General features: G+C 38.8%; 2 protein-coding genes across 2 annotated transcripts; one reads left to right on the top strand and one right to left on the bottom strand.

Annotated features, from left to right (window-relative positions):
• Positions 1–198: 198 nt before the first annotated feature.
• Positions 199–14,845, bottom strand: LOC120569576 (protein ITPRID2-like). The gene is made up of 5 exons (XM_039817456.1): positions 14,720–14,845; positions 7,391–7,530; positions 4,677–4,841; positions 2,783–2,825; positions 199–364 (listed from the first exon to the last, which is right to left on the bottom strand). The coding sequence occupies exons 2-5, from the start codon at positions 7,431–7,433 to the stop codon at positions 214–216; spliced, it is 402 nt and encodes a 133-aa protein (XP_039673390.1). The 5' UTR covers positions 7,434–7,530; positions 14,720–14,845; the 3' UTR covers positions 199–213.
• Positions 14,846–18,830: 3,985 nt separating this feature from the next.
• On the top strand, positions 18,831–22,954 carry neurod1 (neuronal differentiation 1). The gene is made up of 4 exons (XM_039817452.1): positions 18,831–18,963; positions 20,591–20,842; positions 21,283–21,512; positions 21,794–22,954. The coding sequence occupies exons 2-4, from the start codon at positions 20,613–20,615 to the stop codon at positions 22,354–22,356; spliced, it is 1,023 nt and encodes a 340-aa protein (XP_039673386.1). The 5' UTR covers positions 18,831–18,963; positions 20,591–20,612; the 3' UTR covers positions 22,357–22,954.
• The last annotated feature ends 1,885 nt before the right edge of the window (positions 22,955–24,839 follow it).

Genomic DNA, 24,839 nt, shown 5'->3' with positions numbered 1-24,839 from the left:
TTCCATTACAATTCTTTGCATTGAAATTTATTACATTGTTTCCAAACTCAAATACCAACGAAGTGAACTAAGATAAATAGCAATAATGTAGTTTAAAAAATGCCAGTGTTGAAGTCTCTGTGTTGATAGAGAAGGCCACCCAACACGTTCATAGCGTTAAACAAAACTAAATCTAAATTTTAAAAACAAGTTGTGATGACTAGTTGCAAATATTTAGTCATGAACCAACATCCCCAGAACATGTCCTATCAGGTTGGGGTCCTCACAATGTAATGTACGGTATACAAACAACACACACAGAAAATGTGGATTACCTCTGCTTGGAGAAGCACTCTGATCATCTAAAGAGGCTCCGAGGGGAGTCCTGGACAAGAGACAAAAAGACAGAGAGTTAAATATCAACCCAAACCATAAACTGACCATTAAAAACATAAACATCCAAAAGACTACCAAAATATTTGATGCCGGTGTCTTTTGCCCTTAATTCTCATCTACTGGTATCCTACTGCTACATTGGGCTAGCTTAAAATACCTTTAAGCATAGTCCTAACCAGGCAAAGTTCGCCAACAACAACAACAACAACCAGGCTACACTATTTATCCCAGGCTAACTCCAGAGGGTAATAATCCCATGCCAACCCCTGATTGAAATAAAGCAAATTTATTCCAGAGTCCAGACTAATTCCTGGTTGATATAAAGCAAACTATACCAGCAAACTAACCCATTGTATATATGAAACTAACTATCCAAAGCCAATTCCTGATTGTGCAATGCTCATTAGCAATGCTAAGTCCTGACCAGGCTACACTAACTATCACAACTTTTCAAGCTGAGGCTAACTATCCTAAGATAACTGCCTATCAGGCTATGGCAAAGTATTTTAGGTAATCTACTTAACAGGATATGGCTCAGTATACCTCCTAGTCTGGCTTAAGCTAACTATCCCAAGATAACTGCCTGTCAGTCTAAGGCTAGTCTGACAAAATGGATGTACATCGCTGGGATAAAGCCTGACATCTGGCATGTCCCTCTCCGTCCGCTATCTCCGCTATTGGGGCTTAGCGCCATCTAGAACGGTTGTGATGGATTAAAGAAATACAAACAAGTCACAGCTTTTTTTTTCCTATCCCAGAATAGATAAGCATTATAGCCAGATCATTCTCCAGTGCTGACACAGCACTGTGGAAATAGGTCTGGCAATCAAGACTAGGCTAAGGCATCTACTAATCCAATGTTAAAGAATAGTTTAAGGAAAATTGAGCCCCAAGCTGACTGCCTGTCAGGTAAAGGTCCACTATCTAAGCGCTAACTGGCTGTCATGCTAAAGCTAAGTAACACAGACTAACTGCTTGTCAGGCTAAAGCTAAGTAACACAGGCTAACTTCCTGTCGGGCTAAGGCTAAGTAACGGAGGCTAACTGCCTGTCAGGCTAAGGCTAACTTTCCTAGTGCTAACTGCCTGTCAGGTGAAGGCTAACTATCTCAGCATTAACTGTCAGTCAATCTAACTAACCCAGGCAAAGTGCCTATTAGGCTAACTATCCCAGGATGAATCTTGGTCAGACCAAGGCAACCTATCTCAATGCTAACTTCATGTTGGACTAAGGCTAACTATCCCAGCAGTAACTGCCTGTCAGGTGAAGGCTTACTAATCCAGGCAAACTCCTCAGACCAGACTATTTATTGAAGTCCACTACTGACCAGGCTAGACTAAATATCCCAGGATAAATCCTGTTTTTGTTACCCATCCCAGGTGTCCTACTGACCAGACTAGTCGTCCCAGGCTAACTAGCTGACAGATCAGGCAAGTTGACAGTAGCAGTAAGCTAGCAGGTCTGAGCTGCTCTCTGCAGCCGGACACTGAGAACACAGAGCTGTTACACAACCTGCCACTCTTATCAATGGGACAAACTTCATGCCACCAGTTAACACACACAAATGGATGGTTGTGTAACCAGCTGTGTTTGCTAATCCTTCCACTTTTCACCGGCAGCCATGTTGGCCTCAAGCCCCTGCCCTGTGGATGTTGCTATGGTAACCTGTGATTCTGATTCTGCTGGTCATGTTACCACAGTGACATTACAGAGGACACGTCAGAGCGCTGTAGGGTCACAGGGTTGTGAGTGACAGCAGTGAAAACTGTGTCTGCGTGTGATAACAGTGTTGACTTAGCAGGAGAAACCCCTCCTCTGTTTACTCTCCTTTTTTTCTGCCTTTCTTTTCATCTTCTTCCTGCGTCTTTCTTTCCTTCTTTGCCTCAACAGCTCTATGTGCCCTATCTCTGGGCGTTGGTCTGCTCCCTTTGTGTGTGTGTGTGTGTGTGTGTGTGTGTGTGTGTGTGTATGTGTGTGTGTGTCAGCAGCTGATAACACCACTACTAAACACACACCTTCAGACACCACGAAAACATATCAGTAAACCAGTTGACAAGAAAACCAGTTAGCCACTCAACCAGTCACTCAGGATTTTAAGGACTATATCCTATAATAATAATATGTTTCATATTGCAGTCCTTGAACTAGTAAGTCTGTTTACTGTACATTCCTGCAAATCATTTTCAAATCATCCATCAGTTTGTGATTGATTCACTAGTTTCAGTTCATTTCTAAGAAAATCAACTTTCAGCAACAGGCTGCAGTCATCATTTCTCGGCTTTTCAAAAAATATCATCAAGTGCAGAATGATTAGAAAAATCACATATGACATGTAACAAACGGGCTAAAACAGGACACCAAAAAACATTGGTATGGTCCTTTAATCAGGTGGTGAATGGATACTGTACCTGCATTCAATCAGCCAGCTTGTGATCTTGTTAGGAACCCGCCCTGACAGAGAGAGAGACGGATGAGCGTGTTAAAGCAATAAGCCAGCAGATTCTGTGTGCTACAGTGGTTACAACATGCTATAAAAGCATTACAGCACGCCAGACTTCAGGATATAACTCAACATTTCGGCTGATTATAGTCACAGTGCCAGCAGGCCTGTTAGTTCCTGTTCCTACTGCTGTGGCTGCAGCTATTCATTATTTTCATCATCATTTAATCAGTCCATTATCTTTTCAATTAGTTGTTTAGTGAAAAATGCCCATCAAAGTTTCCCTGCACCAAGTGTCACATCTTAAATTGTTTGTACAGCTGGAACCAGTGAATGTTTGGCATTTTTGCTTGAATGACAAACATAATTATTTATCAAAGAAAAAAATCCTTTTACAGACTTAAGAGGATTGTGCATGTTCAAACAAGACTAAGAGTCTGACGCAACGGCAGTGGCGCGGTGAGGATGTATTTGGCACAGCTGTACTTTGAGCTTAATGGTAACGTCAGCATGCTATTATGCTCACAGTGACAATGCAAACATGCTGATGTTTACAAGTTATACTGTTTACCGTGTTCACCATTTTAGTTTAGCGTGTTAGCATTATAACATTTGCTAATTAGCGTCAGCTAAAAAGTACAGCTGAGGCTGTTGCAAACGTCATTAGTTTTTTTGCCATAAACCAAAGTACAGTATTAAAGTGCTCATATTATTTTCAGGTTCATAATTGTATTTAGAGGTTGTACCAAAATAGCTTTATGTGGTTTAATTTTCAAAAGGCATCGCACTTCTGTTCCATCTTTGTTGGGAGTTGCACATGCGCAGTAGCTAGGTAAACACTGCTAGCCAGTCAGTTGCAGAGTATGAGGGCTGGCCACACTAGCAGCTAGGTGAGCATTATAACGTGTGTTACAAAGTGACGCACGTTTGTCACGGAAGTAAAGCCTGGACTACAATAGAGCTGTTTGGAGCAGTTTGTGAACCGTGTTTTCTCTGGAAGATGGTAAGTACCTTTGGGGTGGACTTTGGACTTTCTCACTTTGTAAAACTATAACGTGCACAAAAAGATACAGAACACAATAAAGGAAAGGGAAAAAGCCAAAAAAAGCATAATATGAGCACTTTAAACAAATTATAATTTTGACCTAATGATGGTGCTAAATGGAATATTAGGGAAACACCAAAGTAATTACAATTTATACACAGGAGACAAATTTCTAGCAATCCATTTAACAAATGTCAACCTCATGGTGGCGCTAGAGGAAAAGTCAGGGGGTCACCAAAATAACCCTCTGGGAACCATGGATATCTGTACAAAATTTTTTAGACACTCTATCCAATAGTTTTTGAGAGATCTTAGTCTGGACCAACCAACCAAACTCTACTATAGCTAAAACAAAGAGGGAGAATTAATGTATTTCAGTTAAAGGGATGAATTTATGGAACAGTTGTAATGAAGAACTGAATATATTTAGCATTATTCACAAGTTTCAACATAGGCTGTTTATTGTAAATATGGTAGGCGTGATGTACTACACCTTCGCCTACATCTTTTAAGTCTGAAGAAAGTATTTAGTTTCTAAGTTACCTCAAATACACTGTACCAACTGCTTTTCTGTTCTGCAATTTCTTGTTGCTTATCAACAGACATACTTACATAACTAGGATAACATGAAATTGTTTGATAAGGGGCAGTATGCAGCACTGACTTTGGCACCCAGCTAAGGTGGCAGCAGAAAATTAGATATTCTAAGCAAATAGGGTTAATGTGAAATATTTAGCTTTTTAGGAATACAGTAAACATTTACGATTGTTCATATATCCCCAGTTACAACATTGGTGACATCTGAGCTCAGTCTAACCTGGTTCTTCTGAGGGTCTTTGTTCTTCCCCATCCATTACGTTCTGTTGGGACCCCTGGGGGTCACAGCTCTCTGCTTCTGATTCTTGCCAGATGGAGTCCCTACTCTGGGCCCAGGCCCGACGCCGCAGGCCGGCTAAGCGGTGGTCTGACTGCACACTTGGATCTGAGGATCAATAAAGCAAACAATCTGTCAGACAGCCTGCCTACTATAAAGTCATCAATCAGGTTTGGCAGGTCTTCACCCTGACAAACAAAAACTACAACTGACTGAATACAAAAACACAGCAGTTGAGTAAAACAAAATGCAACATAATGACGATTAGTTGTCAACTATTAAATTAATTGACAACTATTTTGATAGTCAATGAATCGGTTTGAGTCATATTTTAATGAAAAAAGTTACATTTATCTGATTCCAGCTTCTTAAATGTTAATATTTTCTAGTTCCTTAACTCCTCTGACAGTAAATCTTTGAGTTGTAGACAAAACAAGACCTTTGAGGACGTCATCTTGGGCTGATCAACACTTTTCACCCTTTACTGACATTTTATAGACCAAACAACTAATCAATTCATCAAGAAAATAATCGACAGATTAATCAATTATTAATAATCGTTAGTTGCAGACCTAAACTGTTTATCTGTTACTTTTAGCTAACCATTTCAACTGTTTATCCGTTAACTTAACTAATTATCCTAACTGTTTAAATCCATTATTGTTAGCTTATAAAACCAACAGCTTATCCACTTTTAGCTAACCATTCCAACTGTTTATCCATTACAGAGACAGTTTAGTATAGATAGAGGATCTTTGTCCATTATTATACAACAAGTAGAGTAATCCGAGGCAATCTAATTGGTCAACTACACATTTAGAACGTGCTCAAATCAGCATGACAGCACACCCACAGCCATTTGAGCACACCTGGCGCATCACTCAAAATACTACTGCGCAATTTCTGTGTCAACATTACAGAGATGAAATAAAAATCAATTTCAAAACATTTGTATTCATGTTGCTAAGTAATACAGGAACCACAGTGGAAACACACAAAAGCTCTCCAACTAGTAGCAATATAAAGTGATTCATCGGATCAAAAGACTTATTTGTTGCAACACTCTGAATTTAACTTTCACTGGAAATGTTTTGGGTCAGCTGTGCTAGCGCTATCTTGAAAATAGCTGCTAAATGTGATTTTCGCGGACGTATAGGAGCTAGCTAGCTATATCTGTCAATGGAAAAAAAAAATATTTTCAGCAGATATCTTAGTTACAACAACATTGAGCTAGCAAAGCAGTTTGGTGTTTATATGTGTGGTAGTTATTCAGTTTGGAAAATCCCACTATCTCTACAAAGCAAATGTTAGCTTAATCTAGCTGGCTGAGTAACGTTAAAGGTCCCATGACATGGTGCTCTTTGGATGCTTTTATATAGACCTTAGTGGTCCCTTAATACTGTATCTGAAGTCTCTTTCCCGAAATTCAGCCTTGGTGCAGAATTCCAGCCACTAGAGCCAGTCCCACAATGAGCTTTCCTTAGGATGTGCCATTTCTGTGTCTGTAGCTATTGAGGAGGAGAGAGGGGGGGACAAGGTGGAGGGTGGGGGTGTGGCCTTGACCAACTGCCACTTTGCTCATTTGAAATCCATGATGCCTCTCTCCCATGGGTTGGCCAAATTCTCTGGGTGGGCAAAGCAGAGAAAGGGGAGGTAACCTTGCTCCTCATAAGGAGAAGATTCCAGAACGGCCCATCTGAGCTTTCATTTTCTCAAAGGCAGATCAGGATACCCAGGGCTCGGTTTACACCTATTGCCATTTCTAGCCACTGGGGGACCATAGGCAGGCTGGGGGAACTCATATTAATGTTAAAAAACCTCAAAGTGAAATTTTCATGCCATGGGACCTTTAACATTTTACAGGGACAGGAAATCGTCTCTGTTGTTTGAAGTTCGCAGACGTTTATTATCTAAATCTATCCATGGAAAAAATATTGTTTTCAGCAGATATCTTAGTTAGCTAGTTATAACAGTATAGACCTAGCTAGCAAAGCAGTTTGGTGTAGCTATATATTTATATATTATTTAATTATTCAGTTTGGGAAATCCCACGATCTCTACAAAGCTAACGTTAGCTGACTAAACAGGGAGGGCCTAGAAATCATCTATGTTGTTTTTTTTATTTTGAGAGCGAATTACCCCACAATATGAATACAGTTTGATTATAACTTTTATTTAGTTGGTAACCGTTGTTGTATAATCGCAATATTACACTCGAGGGTTTGATTTAACGTCATTATTGGCACGACAGTGATGCGTCTAGGACCGAAGCACTTGCGCCGACATTCGAAAGCATCGTACTGTTAGCTAGCTAGCTAATTATTCCAACTGTTGATCGGTTACTTTCAGCTAATTATTCCAACTGTTCATCCAATGCTGTTAGCTAATTACTCCAACTGTTGATCCATTACTTTTAGCTAATTATTCCAACTGTTGATCCGTTACTTTTAGCTAATTACTCCAACTGTTTATCAGTTACTTTTAACTTATTGTTTTAACTGTTTGTCCGTTACTTTTAACTAATTGTTTCAAATGTTTATCCATTTTTTTCATCAACTATTTCTATTCGATACTTATGTCCATTACTTTTAGTTAGCATTAATCTTTAGTTATATTTATTTTTTAACCATTTCAACTGTTTAAGTAAGATGGCCCACCTGGAGCAGTGCTGGTGTCCATTTCCAGAGATCCACTCTCCATATCTGCCTTTCTGTGTGTCTGGTTGAGGCCAGTCAGTCAGTCAGTCAGTCAGAGGAGACTGACGACTCTACAGCAACATCAGCAGCAGGTAACACACCTGGAGAGAGAGACAAAGGGAGAATTATTTTTATTCCCTCATTTTTTTATTGGTTGGTTTATTTAACAGGAACAGTGCACATTAATAAACAATTCTGTAAATGTGGCAGAGTAGGTCAGAAGGCTTTTTTTATGTGTAGTCCCTGGACAGATGTTACAAAGTCACACTAAAAAAGAATAATACAATATAAATTTAAAGTTATTGTATTAGTTTAAGTAAGTATGCAGAGCAATAATATTATTAATAATAATAGAATAATGAATATTATCGTTAAATAAATATATAATAAAGGACAAGTATGCTACATTGCTAGATACAAACACATGCAACACAGAAGCACATAATACATGGCATGCAAAGCAATAAAATGTGGAATATTGCTGTTAATAGAAATATGCACTCAATAAGACCATGTGCTCTAAATGAATAGTGGTGTGTTCACGTGGGACACGTTTTGTGTTGAAATGAGAAGTGGCTTTAATTATTAATGACCAAGTTACCCACACTGAGACCAGCTGAGATCACACACACACACACACACACACACACACACACACACACACACACACACACACACACACACACACACACACACACACACACACACACACACACACACACACAAAATCACTGGTGGAAAGTAAATATAGCCATTTGTCCTTAAGCTGAGGTTTGAGCTGCTGTACTGCACAATTTTGACATTTGTGTTTTACTTGAGTATTTTCATTTTATGCTACTTTATTTTTCTACTCCACTAGATGAAAATATTGTAGAGGGAAATCTTGTAGTTTTAACTCCACTACATTTATTTAACTTTTATAGTTATTAGTTACTTTTTACATAAAAAAACATGATGATAAAGCACTGGGCTATTAATCTACATGGTGGTATACAACGCATCTAAAATTGGATCCACGTTGACAAACCTCAACATTAAAATGCTCTTATATATATTATTTTCATATATTATTTGCTAGTGATAAAAACAGAATAATATTCTATAATAACATACCACCGTGAAAAGAGCCATTCTGCATAATGACAACTTTTAATTTTGATAATTTAAGTGCAACTAGCTGATAATACTTACAATACTTTAATTCAGGACTTTTACTTGTAATGGTGTATTTCTAGACTATGGTATTTCTACTTTTACGTAAGTAAAGGATCTCTGTAACATTACTGTACAATTGTGAGTTAGTTTTTTTGTAGTTCCAACAAATCCAATAAGTTTAGGAGTGTCATTCTACTAGTTAAACTTTCAATTACCATTGCTTGCTTTGAATAAGCGCCTTCAGTATTTTCGGTTGCAGCTTACCAGTATAGAATCAGACTTGGTATCAATAACTAATGTCTATGGTCGGGCCCAAAATTCTTTTTTAGGATTATCCCTAAATGTTCTTTTTACTCCATGTCCACGTAATTTATTTCACAGTTTCAGATTATGATTGTGATTTTACTGACAACACATATGATCAGTAAATAAAATATTGATGCAATGCTACAGAATATAATAGTTATATTTGCTCCATCTCGACCAACTGCAACATTTAAGCATCAGTAAAAATAATCAAAGAGCCTACTATTTAGAATAATATAACACTCATAGGAACCGTTCTGTTGCATAATGATGACACTTAAAGTACATTTTGCTGATAATATTTCTATACTTAGTAGGCGATTAAGTGCAGGACATTGTGGTGTTGCTACTTGTATTTAAGTAAAGAATCTGAATACTTTTCCACCCCTCATGAAAGTGATCATGTGAGTTATGTGTTTACTTTTCAGCAGTTCATCTCTGACATGTCCAAGTGTCCTTCAACACACCAACAGGGAGTTTTCCCAAACAGTTGCTACACAATGATACATGAAACATTACCTACAAAAAAGTATAAGCCTAGGTGAGTAAATGTTGACTTTGATGGATCATCTGTCCGAAACAAGCTTTAAGTCTCTGCAAGTTGATTTATTATAGGAATGAACTGAAACCAGAGGCTGCCTGGATTGAAGGAGGTCAATCTAAAAAAATTATGATTTAGAAAATGATCAGCAATAACGTGATGTCTGAAAAAACACATTACATACACACTGTATGCTCTCAACAGGATTTATCTCTAAGAACTGTCACCGCTGGAATGAAATCATTCAGTGTTGAAGTTTTAAATGAGTTTCTGCCAAGACACGACATTTTTCAGATATGATTTTTAGAGCTGTAATGGTGTCGATTTAGGTTTCAGATTAATGTATTAATCTTTTATTCTGTAAAATAGTAAATAGCAGAGAATACCCAACAGAATCTCAGACAGTCAAAGGTGACGTTTTCAAATGTCTTGGTTTGACATTCACATCAGCCACAGCTGTACTGTGTTTAGTACACTCACATGGTAAACATTTCTGTAAACATTAGCATGTTAGCATTGTCATTGTTAGCATGTTTACATTAGCATTTAGGTCAAAGCATCACTGTGCCCATTCATTTCTATGACTGTAACTAAGTACAGCCTCACAGAGCTGCTAGCATTGCTGTATTCTTGTTGCTTGATAAATGAGTTAAACAATTAGACTGTCAAGAACGCTGATGATTAATTTTCTTTTGATTGACTACTTGATTACTAAACCTTTAAGGTTTTTAGTGTAAGCATATACAGTTTATATACAATATGAGGATTTGCTGCTTTTTGTAAACATAATCAACAGATTAATTGTTTCATTCATAAAAATAAACATTAGTACAGTATAGGCCTGCACGATAAATCGTTATAAAATCGCGATCTCGATTCACTCCTATTCGCGATGTGTTATATGTCGCTATTTTCGGTAGGCTACTGTACTTAAATGGCCAGTATGTACTTTATTTTCTTTATTTATTGAAGCCTCTATGTTTACAGGCTTGTGGTGATGCGCAATGTGCTATAGGTGCCAAAAATAAATCTATGTTTGGTACTGCCAATTTGTTTGTTTTTTGTCATGGTTCATGTGTGCAATAAACATTACACTTCATGAGAAAAAAATCGTGGCAGAGAATCGTGATATCAATTCTAAGCTAAAAAATCATGATTCATATTTTTCCCCGAATCGTGCAGGCCTAGTACAGTAGCAGTTGTTCCAATTTCTGGGGCTGTGTCCTTGGGCAAGACACTGAACCACGAATTGCTCCCGATGCTGTGCCATCGGTGTGTGAATGTGCACGAATGTTTAGCTGATGAGCAGGTGGCACCTTGTATGGCAGACTCGGCCACCAGTGTGTGAATGTGTGAATAGCCTCTTTCCGACCGGAGGGATTTTTGCAGTTCCTAGAACATAACGTTCCTAGAATTGTTCCGATTGGACCAATTTGGGGATTATTAAGTTCCATTGACTGCAGTTCCTGTAACTTCCTACTTCAGGGCAGGGTCTTTTCCCTTTTCCGCATAGGAACCCTTAGTGACCTAGCAACGTCTTCACTGTCTGTTGCAATTCGCCACGTATGATAACTCATTAGATAAACATCACGCATTCAACCAGCTAATTGTTAATGCTAGTTAAACTTACCCGTCGTTTCGTTTGCCTGTTGCGCTCTGCTCTTCTATCTTCTTCCATCATATTAATTAGGATCAAATTACGCTCGAGCCTTCGTCTTCTGTGTTTCTCTGTTAAGTATTCCAGCCTAGTCTTTAAACGCCGCCGTTCGAACTCCGTTATGAGGATCCTATAAAGACGCTATAAAGACTGTTGCCATGCTTGCGTCACTCCCTTACCCCTCCTACCAGTTCCTATGGCCACTTGGCCAATGCGAATGCAAATGGAAAAAAAACGGTTTTGGGAGAGAGTAGTTAGTAGAACTGTTTAGAAGTGGACTGTTCCTAAAACTACATTCTAGTAACTACTTGGTCGGAAAGAGGCTAAAGGTGCCTGTACTATGTAAAAGCGCTTTGACTAGTCGTTAAGACTAGAAAAGCGCTATATAAATGCAGTCCATTTACATTTTGGCACTAACTCCATCAGTTCAGTTTCACAGGCAAAAGGCTGGCTGAGCCCCGGCAGCCGGCCATCAGTTGACACCAACAGGAACAAGATCACAGTTTACTACTGAGGAAGTCTGAGCACTGTTCATACACAGAAATGTAATAATAGCTAATAAGGTTACATGGTTGCTAACATGAGTTGGGATTCAGCCACAAAGTAATTTACTAAAATAAAACTCAAGATTACAATATGAGCTAATGGGAGGAGGAAACTAAAGCATGGACGTAAAAATAGAATAATGATCCATATGGAGTCACTGACTGGAGGAGAAGGATGGAGACGAAGAGGAAGAAAAAAAAAGAACATGCAGCCAAATTTAAATGAGAATGTGTGAAACAGGAAACAAGTGTTTAGGATGAATGACAGAACAACTTCCTGTCGAGATACAGAAAGAGAGAGAGAGAGAGAGAGAGAGAGAGAGAGAGAAGAATTATTTTTAGATTTCTTTTGTAAATGCTAAACAAACAACAACACACAGACAGAGTGTGCAGAGAAAGTATGCTCTGCAGCCACCAGTAGCCTCTTTTTCACCCTCTCAGTCCTTTTTAGTCATCCGTCAACCCAACATCTCTCTTTAAGTATCAACACTCCTGTGGGCTTAAAGGAGGCCATACAGAGTTTGTAGTGCTGTTATTTACAGAGAACAGCAGCTGTGTTTAGTTTGGATTATTGGATAGTTATTAAAGGATTTAATAGAGATACGTTTTCATAGTGGAGAAAAGCATCAAAACATCTAAAAATAGGTTTGTTTTAGTCTATAAAATGGCAGAAAATGGCCACATTTTGTTTTGTTCAACCAACCGTCCAAAACCTAAAGATTAAGGCTGGGCAATATATCGATATTATATCAATATCGTGATATGTGACTAGATATCGTCTCAGATTTTGGATATTGTAATATCGTAATATGACATAGCTAAGTGTTGTCTTTTCCTGGTTTTACAGGCTACATTACAGTAAAGTGAAGTCATTTTCTGAACCTACCAGACTGTTCTAGCTGTTCTATTATTTGCCTTTACCCACTTAGTCATTATATCCACCAAGCACAAATTGTCAACCCTACAATATTGTCGTAATAGTGGTATCTAAGTATTTGGTCAAAAATATCTTGATATTTGATTTTCTCCATATCGCCCAGCCCTACTAAAAATATTTAGTTTACTATCACTTAAGACACGCAAAAGTAGCTAATGCTTATAATTGAGAAGCCGGAACTAGGTGATGTTAATAATGGGTAATAATGATTATTAATTACAGCCTACTATTAATTGTTTCAGCTCTATCTTTTCAGAAGTCTATCTTAAATATAACCACATTCAACAGCACTTTAATGACTAGCCTAAATCTCAACATGTACTGTAGTAGTTAAGACCTTCACACTGAAATACAGTCAAATACGTCAACATCATCAAACTCTGTCAGTAATCAAAAACTATTTGGATAATAGATTAATTGTTAAGGTAATTTATCAAAATGCCAAACATTTCATGGTTCCAGCCTCTCAAATGTGAGTATTTGCTGCTTTTACTTTAGTTATTTTAATTCAACTTTCAATATTTTTGAGGTTTGTACTATTGGTAGGACAAAACATCTTCACAAAACATTGTGAAGGTGTCACTATATGCTCTGGGTATTTGTGAAAGACAAATCTCCATTTTTATTATTGATCAAAGAAATAATCTACAGATGAATCCATAATTAAAATAATCATTAGTTGCAGTCCTATACAAAATAGTTCAGAATTAGCTCCACCTCAACCGACATTAGTACTACTTAAATGATCTGAATACATCCTCCATCACTGGCGCTCTTGCAATAGAGTACTTTTTTAAAAAGGCAAGGGATGCTTTTCTCTGTTTTATATCATCGTGATCAAATGTCTTTGAGAGAAGGAGACCCACTGACTGTCGACTATAAAAGAAACCAGACTCGGAGGTCATGACTGTATGAATGAAACCACACTTACAGTCGGTTTCCTTCAACCTGCACAAAGCAAACGCACTTGAACCTTCATCTCAAGGACAGTGACCAATGCTAACTGCTAACAGACCTAAACAGTGTGGGCGTGGGGACATGGAGCCTTTATACGTCACTGTTACATCATTGTTATATAAAACTGCAAGGAAGCCCTGGAAAATCAAAGAGAAGCTGAAAGGCTCAAATATCTTTATGTACAGTCATGAAACGTATATGGTATTTGCACCTATGTATTTTAAGCTACGTCATACCTCTACTACACAACATTTCAAAAGGAAAACATTGCAAAGAACACACCCCTAAAATTGGTGTAGGAGTTATTTTACAAAAATGTCACCAAAGAGTAAAAAGAAGAATTTCAGGTACCGCTGTCGGCAGACGGAAACAGAACAAACTTAGTAGTAGAAGAGCCGAAACGATTGGTTGATTAATCGAATGGTGTTATATATCATTTCTCAACTAAAATGCCAGCTAAAAAATGCTCCAGTAATCACTTGATTGAAAATAGCGAAAAATATGTTATGTTTTAAAATGTTTTACATGAAAAAAGTTTAACCGATTACCAAAATAGTTCCCAATTAATTTGCGGTCAATCGACTAATTGTTTTAGCTGTATTTCCTACTTCTGGGTAACAAAATATCATTATTATAAGCTTTATGTTTTGTGTGCAAACAAGCTTAATTTGTCAAGTAGTAACTAAAGCTGTCTGATAAAAGTGCAGTAAAAAGTACAATATTTGAATATTCTCATATGAAAAGTAGTAGAGTAGAAGTAGAAAGTGGCATAAGAAGAAAATACTCCCATTAAAGTACGACCCCAAAATTGTACAGTAGTTAGCACAGTAGATTGAATGTAGGCTACTTCACCACTGTCCAGCTTCAACACATCTGATCTGAATCACTTTAAAGATCTTCTGTATGAACATCAAATCAGGCACTTTTAAATCAAAATAAAAGTGAGCACCTTTATTAAATTCCCATGTGTCACTAAACTTTCCCTTGTAGGCTCAGAGTTAACTTGTTCGTCTAGTTGAGTTGTTCCTGCTCTAGCTGTTTGACTCGGAGGACAGGACTGACAGCAGCCTAACGTTAGTCCAACTCTCCGCGTCCTCAGAAACTAACGAAAGCAGCTGCACCATCACATTCAGCAGTACAATATGCCGTATTAGTAGCAGTAACGTTACTGTAAGCGGGTACAGTTACTCACCGTCATGTTTCTCCGCAGTTTGTGTCTCTGCTTCCAAACTGTCAAACTTCTCCAAACTTTTCTGAAAACACTGCAACATTCCTGCTTCCGCTTCCTGAAACCAGAGGGGGCGTGTCCGCAGCGGACAGCGGAGGAGAAACAGCCACACCTGTCGGATTGACTGGTCAGCACACACCCTACGGTCATACGGGGATTACCGTTCTTTCACTGTCACTGTCACTGTTACACGGTAATTACAGTCAAATCATACAGTGGGGTAAACACTGGGGTGGAGGAAGAGGCTACTCACAACTTTTACTTATAGGCTACAGTAAGTAGAAGTGTCGCAGTCTAAAAATAGGCTACTCCATCACAAGTTAAAGGCAAAGTACTACTTACGTAAAACTATTAGGCTAATTGTTATAAATTGTTGCTGGCACATAGCCTACGCATCCAAATAAAATATTATTAAAAATGTATCATCCAATTATCTATCATCCAATAAAACATGTGACACTGTCTGAAAGAAGAATAAGATATATAAGAAAGAAAGAAAGACTCTCATTCTTTCTTTCTTTCTTTCTTTCTTTCTTTCTTTCTTTCTTTCTTTCTTTCTTTCTTTTTCTCAGTTTTTACCTGCAGCACCTACATGCAACCACCAGATGGAAACCAAACACTGATGATGATCATCTTTACTGAGATGCTCTGCTGCTGATGGATCTGTGATAATACAACAACTGCCAAAGATATTGATCAAACTATTTTAAATATAAGTGATCTACATGTAAACCAAACCCACCATAATTTGAATAATTCATTTCCTGATGCTGTTAAAAGGGTCTCTCCAGTTAGTCATGCTAAACATTAAAATGTGTTATAAACCATTTATTAAATGACTGCTAGATAGTACAGTTCAAGTAAAGTGTTATTAAGAAATGTGACAAATTAAATATTTGACTGTAAATCAAAAATGTACAAAGTTAATCACTGTACAGTTTTTACTCTGTGTGTGTGTGTGTGTGTGTGTGTGTGTGTGTGTGTGTGTGTGTGTGTGTGTGTGTGTGTGTGTGTGTTCCTGTTAGGCTACCTTCGGGGACACAATTCAGACTAAAGACCAGATTTGGGACAAGATTTAGGGTTAGGTAAGTAGTGGTATAGGGTTAGGGTAAGTCTCCAGGAAATTAATGTAAGTCTATGTCCCCAAAAGTGACCTAAGTATATGTGTGTGTGTGTGTGTGTGTGTGTGTGTGTGTGTGTGTGTGTGTGTGTGTGTGTGTGTTGAGTTTTCATTGGTTGCTTCGGTCTATGTATGAATAGGGTAATCTGACCTTCTCAATACACACACACACACACTTTACACAGAATAATCTTATTCATCAGCGAGTTGCTCTGCTGTTTGTTCACTTTGTTTTAAAGAACAATTGTCACCTCACTGCTGTTTAGTTTGAATTTCAAATTCTTCATCATTCCTGTTTCTGTCAACTGATCAAGTAATTTGGTTTGTTTTATTCCAGTGAAACTGTAACTCAAAGCCACTTGCCCCTTTGGTTTGATTGGAAAACCATCAAATCAAATGGCGACTTGTAGCCTCACCTGTTCTGGGTATCTGTGCTTTTATTCTTGACATTATGAAGTACTAAAGTGTACAGAAAAAAAGTGTATTATCATTACATGTTAAACTCTGTGAGCGGCACGGAGATAAATCTTTCATTTTTATTAATCCTGAACAGAACACAGCAAAGAGACAGATTGATTATGTGTTAACCATTAGCTGTTACAGGATCTACACTGATGGGACAGACACACAGGTCCTCTTAAGTTGCCTAGTAACCTCCTAGCAACCGGTTTACCATTACCTTAGCAACCTCTTCACTGGAGAACAGCCCAAATCCAAAGTCCGCTGCTTTTTCTGTTTGGTCACAGAGCCTATAGATGCAGCTAGTCTGACTCAGTGGATGTGGAGCCCACTGGTTTCCTGCATTTTCTGCTGACTTTTTTAAAACATGCCGTTGATGTGGCTAACATGCTAGATGCTAAAAAAGAGTTAGTTCGTAGGACGTGTTGTCCGACCATGTTGTAAGAAAAGAGTGATGTTTGTTTAAAGTAGGCCTATAGGAAAGTTGCAGAAATGGTCGAACACAGCCCCCCAAAAGTGTGAAATGGTGTGTTTCTCAAAGTTAAGGGAAGATCAAAGTGATTACAACTAATCCGTACCATGAATGTCTGTACTGGAGCTCATGAAAATCCATCCAACAATTATTGAGATATTTCTTTCTGAACCAAAGTGGTGAATTGACCAACATAGCCATCCAGAGCCCAGCCTTTAGCATGGCTACAAGCAGTTCTTTGCAATGGCAATGGTACACATAAAAATGGCTGCCGCTCTGACGTCCTGCTAGTGATTTGAATATAAACGTCCGTTTGACTCTAATTCTAATTCTATGCTAAAACCTTAAAGGGATACTTCACCGATTTAGCATTAAGCTTTGTATCAGTAGAAACCCGGTAGGTTTTTCGAATGACTGTGCTTCCCTCCCTTATGTCCCCCTGAGACGAGAGATCTCTGTATTGTGGGTCTGGAAAAAATCTTCCGATTATGGAAAATGGCGATTTTTGCGTCATCGGAAGAATTTTTGCCCAGAGGCAATAGACTACAGTCAATAGTAGGAGCTACTTCCGCATGTTTTCAACCCGCCCATAGGGGGTTGGACTCGTCGTCTTTCTCCGAAGATTGCCGAAGCAAAACGAGTGTCAGCCATCTTGAATCCTAAACAGTAGCTAAGTCTCTCAGCAGCTTTTACAACAATTATGTGCATTCAAACTACCGCACACGTGTACCACGGGATACATTGGTACAGATCTGAGAATATGCAGGGAACTTTATTACAGACGGAATACTCCACACACTACGCGAGCTTCGCCCGCCTACTATGGAGACCAGCGGTGTTGCTCGATGCCTTAGTCTCGCTTTGCCAGACCTTCCTCCGTTGAGGCGCTGCAAACGAGGGTCTGCTGAGTCCCAACAGCATTCTGGGATGGGAGAAAAACGTGCTCTGGTTTATTGGCATTTCTTTAAACCAATCACAATCGTCTTGGGTGGCGCTAAGCGCCGTTCGGAGCAACAGCGCCTCTGCAAAATAGCCTCGGGAAGGAAATTGTTTTGGTGGAACGTGTACGTTCAAAAGTTGTTTTAGTCGTGCGACAGAGAACTCAGATTGGACAGATAGTCTAGCTAGCTCTCTGGATTTACCCTGCAGAGATCTGAGGAGCAGTTAACCAGAGTCCTCAGAAATCGACCAAGTTTAAAATGCCAACACAAAGGAAGCTCAAGGCAACGGATATCCGGCCTAAATGAGTGAAAACCAGCGGAATTTTCGTCAGCAACGGAGCAATCCCAGAGGTGGAACGTGGAGGATATAGATAGGGTAAGATTGGATGGCTGCATGTGAAGGTGAGAGCAAGCACAAACTGACTTTGACAAAACACCTGAACCTGTAACCAGTTGGAACAGACAGTCATCTCCACCTGGTATTAGCATGTAATCTCACATTATTACTCACATTAATGGAAAAATGCACCCAGAATGCATTTCAATCAGAATGCCACTGGATTGGTCAGACCACATCTGGAGGTACAGTAAGTCTATGATATTTTATATTTTCATCATCATCATCATCATCATCGTCTTCTTATTCTTATTCTACAACAACAATAATGATAAACCTCACAAATCTTCCATGAGTGTGATGTCTGTGTGCGCATGTGTAGTTGTATGTGGTGACAGATGGTCAACTTTCCTCACAAAGAGAGAGAGAGAGAGAAAAAAAAAAAAAAAAAAAAAAAAAAAAAAAAAAAAAAAAAAAAAAAAAAAAAAAAAAAAAAAAAAAAAAAAAAAAAAAAAAAAAAAAAAAAAAAAAAAAAAAAAAAAAAAAAAAAAAAAAAAAAAACAGACACTTTGGCTGATATAAATGGAAGATTTGTCACGTGATCCCCGGGGCCGGTTTAATGACGTACGCACCATATGGCGCGTGCCAGGAGGGCGTGGCCTCAATATGCTAATTGCCCCTCCAAACCCTGGTGTGTGTGTGTGTGTGTGTGTGTGTGTGTGTGTGTGTGTGTGTGTGTGTGATGCTGAGTATAAAAACGGCATCCTCCCACACACACCTCAGAAAGCTCAGAGCAGGTCACGTACAGTCACGCACACGACACGCACATAGAGCGCGCGGGATGCGTGCGATCTGACGAACAGCGGCTTGTTACAACAGGTAGGCTTAGGTCTTTTTCATTTACAGATTAATAACAAATATCTGATTGATAAATTCCTCCTCTGATTGGTTCTTCGGATTTCTGTGTAATCTAACCTTCAAGATGATACATTAGGCTAATTAACCAAATTAATGCTAATTTAACTTAATTCGTTTTGTCTGTATCCAAATAAATCAGTGTAAGGAAATAAACTTATTTTAGTTTATAATTTTTCTTTTATAATTATAGCCTATTTGTTGTTGCCCTCAGTCGTTTCTTCTTCTCTGGAATTTAAAACATTTTTGGTGGTCTTTTATTCAGTTTATCTGTTGTTTGTTTTATTTCCGTTCCGTATGGCTATGTCCGCTCACCTCCACCTGTCTGTCGATCTGTAAAATTTACGTAACCAGTCAACGGAAAACAGGAAGGAAATAATAATTATCATAATAATAATAATAATAATAATAATAAAAACAATGTGTAGCCTATTATTCAAAAGCGTCTACTTCCAGTCTACTAGCCTTATTATAGGCCTAATTAACGGTGAATTTTTTTCATTTTTTTTTCTCCATTATATCTGCCGCAGTAGGCTATATCCTTAAAAAAACATGATTTTTTCAAACGGACTTCATTTTACGACTTTTAAACAGATAAAAAATTATTAATTACATGGACCAAAGCTGTAAATGTGGAAACGATGTCAATAACTAAACTGAATAATTTGCTGATTCCGTTTCTTTCCGGACAATCTGAAGACTATTTTTGCGACAGTTTTCGGGTTTTCTAATTTAATATAAAACTAAAGGTCTTATATGTCATAGGCCTACATTTTGTAAAGTCGTCCCGTGTCAAATTTGTCAGTTTGGTCAGCGAAAAAATGCGGTGAGTTATTTTTAGTTGCAACGAGCCTGTTGATTGAATTTTCCGTCTTATTTACGTAGGATAGTATATTATTGTTATACATGTTTTCCTGCACAAACACAAGACTAATCATACTTCATACATTTGTTTTAATACATTTTATATATCAAAAGCCGCATTAATTAAGGTTTTAACTTTCTTATATTTTTAGATCCCGATTTGAATCAGATTGCGAGCTTTCTGCATTTAAAAATCCCAATAATTTAAAAATGTATATTCTTTTAAGTCACGAATCACAGTAGCTCAATTCATGTTTTATTGTGTTTCTGTTCATTTCATTCCCAGGAAAATAAAAGTTCATCATCAATCAGTAGCCTAAACCTGCGGATTCTGTTCAACACATAGAAATGAACCATGACTATTGAGTCTGAGCCATGGTCTGACCTCATGGGAATAATTCTTTATATTATAAAATCAAGTCCAATAAAACTAACTTTCATTTGTGAATAATAAATAACACGAACCCATCTTGTAGGATGTGATATAAAAATTATAATGTCACAATAAATGCCACTTGTTCTTAAAATATGAAATATTATTGAATGAGGTAGTTATTTATAACTTTTAAAACATGTTTTAAAACCTTTTATTTATCATAACCAGGCCTCTAGTAATGGGCAGTTGAATTATTTTCTATTAATAAGCTGCCTTCCACATGCAGGGATTAAGTGTGATAATGAGTTTTTTAATGTTTTTTAAAGAACATATTTATTCTGTTTCCGTTAGTCTCAAACAGAGAATCAGCATCATGACCAGATCTGTGCGGGAGGAGCAGGAGTCAGTGGAGTCGGAGGAGCAGCAGGAGCTTAACAGCCCCTCAGAGGGAGGAGGAGAGGAGGAGGAGGAGGACAGCCAACAACAGCTGGAGGAGGAAGAGGAGGACGATGATGAGGACGAAGAGGAGGAGGAGGATGGCGAGAACAAACCCAAGAGGCGAGGGCCAAAGAAGAAGAAGATGACGAAGGCTCGTATTCAGAGGTGAACGGAGATTGATGTCTTTTAAAAACTAATATTTTTAGCTAAAATGCACAAAAATGTAAAGTTTGTCCTGAGGGTGGCGCTAGAGGAAAAGTCATGCAGTCATTAAACAAGGTTCATCCTCGGAGGAACAGGATTGTGATCATCTCTAAAGGGACAAAACTGAAATGTGAGCAGGCGGCAAAATCATTGATATTTCGTGACGATACAAAAACAGAACCGTCAAACTTGAAGGATATGATCTAAAAACCTATTTGTGGATGTCTTCTGTTCCGTGTGAGTGACTACATATTGCACATTGAGCAGCAATTGCTGCCAAAATACTTGCGTTTGCAGACATTTGTTTAGCTGCACATGACTGCTGATTATCACTACTTGGAAGTTACAGAAATTATATCTGATAACACAGCTAACATTGTATTGTCTTTGTATTTCTGCAGGTTTAAGGTCCGTCGGATGAAAGCTAACGCCCGGGAGAGGAACCGTATGCATGGGCTGAACGACGCTCTGGAGAGTCTGCGGAAAATCGTCCCTTGTTACTCCAAAACCCAGAAACTGTCCAAGATCGAGACGCTCCGCCTCGCTAAGAACTACATCTGGGCCCTGAGTGAGGTCCTGCGCTCCGGCAAGGCACCCGACCTCATGAGCTTCGTCCAGGCGCTCTGCAAAGGTCAGTCACCTTACAGCAACAGAATGTGCCGGGGGTAACAAAAACCCTGTCTGATGAAATTGACATGTAGGGATAAGTGATCGGCATGTAGATTCAACCTGGGAGGGTTTTTAATATTCAAATATCAGTGGAACCCACCAAAATCTTGACAACTCCACAGTAGTGGAGAGAAAAATGTTGTCATGTGACAACAAGACTAAGACCAGCTAGCAGCTCTGTAAGACTTAGACACAGCATGTGTATTGATCAGTATTGACTGATTATTGTCTCTCTGTTCTCAGGTCTGTCTCAGCCGACCACTAACTTGGTGGCAGGCTGCCTGCAGTTGAATCCTCGGACTTTCCTGCCGGAGCAGACCCCCGACCTGCCAGTTCACCTCCCCCCCGCCGGTGCTGCCACCTATCCTGGACACTACTCTTCCTACCAGAGCCCCGGGCTGACGGCCGGCCTGCCCAGCCCGCCCTACGGCACCATGGAGCCCTCCCACATCTTCCACCAGGTCAAAGGTCAGCCCTACGGCTCGATGGAGCCCTTCTTTGATGGCGTCCTGGTGTCGGATGCCCCGGCGTTTGACCCGCCCCTCAGCCCACCGCTCAGCATCAACGGGAACTTCTCGTCCTTCAAGCATGAGACCGTTGCAGCTGCAGACTACGACAAGAGTTTCTCTTTCAGCGTGCACTATGGGGGCGGTGGAGCTGGGGGACACCCTGCCATATATGGCGGCGGGGGGTCCAACCCGCGGTGCGGCGAGCTGCAGGTGGACGGGCTGATGGGCTTTGACGGACACTCACACCACGAGCGGATGATGAACGCCCAGCTGAACGCCATTTTCCACGACTCCTGAGGACGAGGAGGACAGAGAGACCGATGAAGACAGAAAGACGAACAGTTATATGGAGAGACAGACAGTTCTGTGTATGTCTATCATTTCATAGCTGTCTTTCTTCCTATCCTTCCTTTCCTTTTTCTGTCTGCATTAGGCTCTACCACCCCTCCTCATCATGAGGGCGATGATGTCGATGACGATGTCATGCTGATGATGTAACCTTCTTTGTAGCGCTTCATCCTGCAGAAGACGCTCTCTGAATGTCTCGTTAATTGTCCATATTATCACGTAAAAATAATCAATAACCAATAATCAATAAGCAATAATCTGGAGGAAACTATGCAATTTTGTTCAAACCTGGGCGATGCTCAGCGGATAATTCCAAATGTTGAAAGAATAAAGATTTCTCTATTTTTGGGTCTGTGCGTAAGGCGGCTTTGAGCCGTTATGGAGCTGGTGTTGAGCCGGCGTTGGGCCGAAGTGTTCATGTTGTTCATGTGGTTTTTGCTTTTTATAACGTTCCTGTAGCGTTTTGTTAACCATTCATGTGACTCTTGTTCATATTTTATAAGATAGATGTTTATAAAGGCCTTTTAATAAAAGGAATACAACGTGATCTGAGAGACTCTGTTTATTATCAGCAACACAACAAAACACCTCCGTTCAGTCCAGTTTACTGTGGTTGTAACCAGTTGTTTCCAGGTTAGTTAGTTCAGTCCAGTTTGGTCAAGTTCACGTTCGTCAAATTCAGCTCTATTCATAATGTTTAAATATCACATTTATATATATATATATATATATATAAAAGAAAAATCTATCAGTCAGGTGATATATATATAAAATGTTGCCAGTGTCACATAAAAACCCTTTATCTCCAGGTCTGGTCATGCTTAATTCTGCTGCAGACAACGATCTGGCTGTTGGACGGATCAGAGGGATTACTGGTATTTGAAACAATTAGTCGATTAGTCCGTTGACAGAACATTCATCTTGGTAACACTTTGCTTCAATTCCCTTATTTAGCATGTATAAGTAAACACTGAATAAATAGTTTTTATAAAAAACTGTAATGTAGTTGCATAGCTATAAGTGTTTATTAACGTAATTTGTCAACAACTATAATTCCTCCTGAGGGGAACCCCTACACAAAGGCTGCTGTATAAACATAATTGTTGACAAATACTGTTAATTAATAAACACTTAAAATGTCCTTGTATATGCTTACAATACATGTTGTAGCTATGTATAAGGGGGTTAAAAAAAAAGCATATATATAAAAAATATTTTGATAATCTGTAAGTCATTTATGTCATTTCTTTTAAAAATGTCACTGGTTTCAGCCTTTCAAAAGTTAATATTTGCTGGTCTTTTTAGTCTTCTATGATAGTAAACTGTTTTTCTTTGGATTTTAGACTGCTGGTCAGATAAAGCAAGGAATTTGAAGACATTACCTTGGCTTCTGGGAAATTGTGATGGGCAGTTTTGACAATTTTTTTAATTAATACAAATAATTAGATAGTTCAAATAGTTGTTATTGGAACCTAATTCCAAAATTCTGTTCAGCTGTTGTGCTGTTAAAGTAGTTCAACAATCCAACTTCCCACATGGCTGCTGTCAAATGGTCTGTCATAAACTGTACTAAGCCCTTTTAATATTATTGGAGAACCAGCTCACAGACCTGCAAATGTCCTTAAAAAATGTACAGCGTCAGCTAAAGCGATATTGAAGGTTGCCGTGTTGGAGATACAAGGTTTCCACATGACAACAGTGTTATTTAAAGTGGAGGTTGAGGCTCCAAGAATGATAAACACATCAAGAGAAAACACATATCTCCTTACAGAGAAAACCCTGTTAACATGTTAACAACATTATCACACAGACTGAAGGACAAAACCAGTGTGTGTGTGTGTGTGTGTGTGTGTGTGTGTGTGTGTGTGTGTGTGTGTGTGTGTGTGTGTGTGAATGGCACAGATGTTCGTTCTGCAGGCTAGATTTTAATTTATGAAAATGATCTTGTTTATGCATGAGGGCCCCTCCATACACTGCGTGTGGCTGGCTGTGTGTGTGTGTGTGTGTGTGTGTGTGTGTGTGTGTGTGTGTGTGTGTGTGTGTGTGTGTGTGTGTGTAAGTCAACAGGGACAATATGGTGGCCATATCCCACCATTTAGCCTCCCTGTTAAAGCGGAATAATAATGAAAGAGAGTCAGTCTGCAGCATAAAGAGACGTCAAAATGGAACAGAAACTATTCGAACACCTACTGGATATCTGTAACAAACCAGTACATCCATGGAACAAACATACCAAGTTCTTTTGGTAACAATTACAATGCTAAGAAAAGCTTTATGTTAAATTACAAAAAAATCTAGATAAATATAGAGTTATGGGGGAAATTTAAATTAAAACTGTTTGAAAAAGCTGAGCTGTTTATATTCTTTATTGGTGAAAGTTACTAATACAAACATCATGTTGACATTTTCAATTACACTCAGAATATAGCTAA

The sequence above is a fragment of the Perca fluviatilis genome, chromosome 12 (genome assembly GCF_010015445.1).
Source record: "Perca fluviatilis chromosome 12, GENO_Pfluv_1.0, whole genome shotgun sequence".
Lineage (NCBI taxonomy): Eukaryota > Metazoa > Chordata > Actinopteri > Perciformes > Percidae > Perca > Perca fluviatilis.
This window is presented reverse-complemented; position numbering and strand designations above follow the sequence as displayed.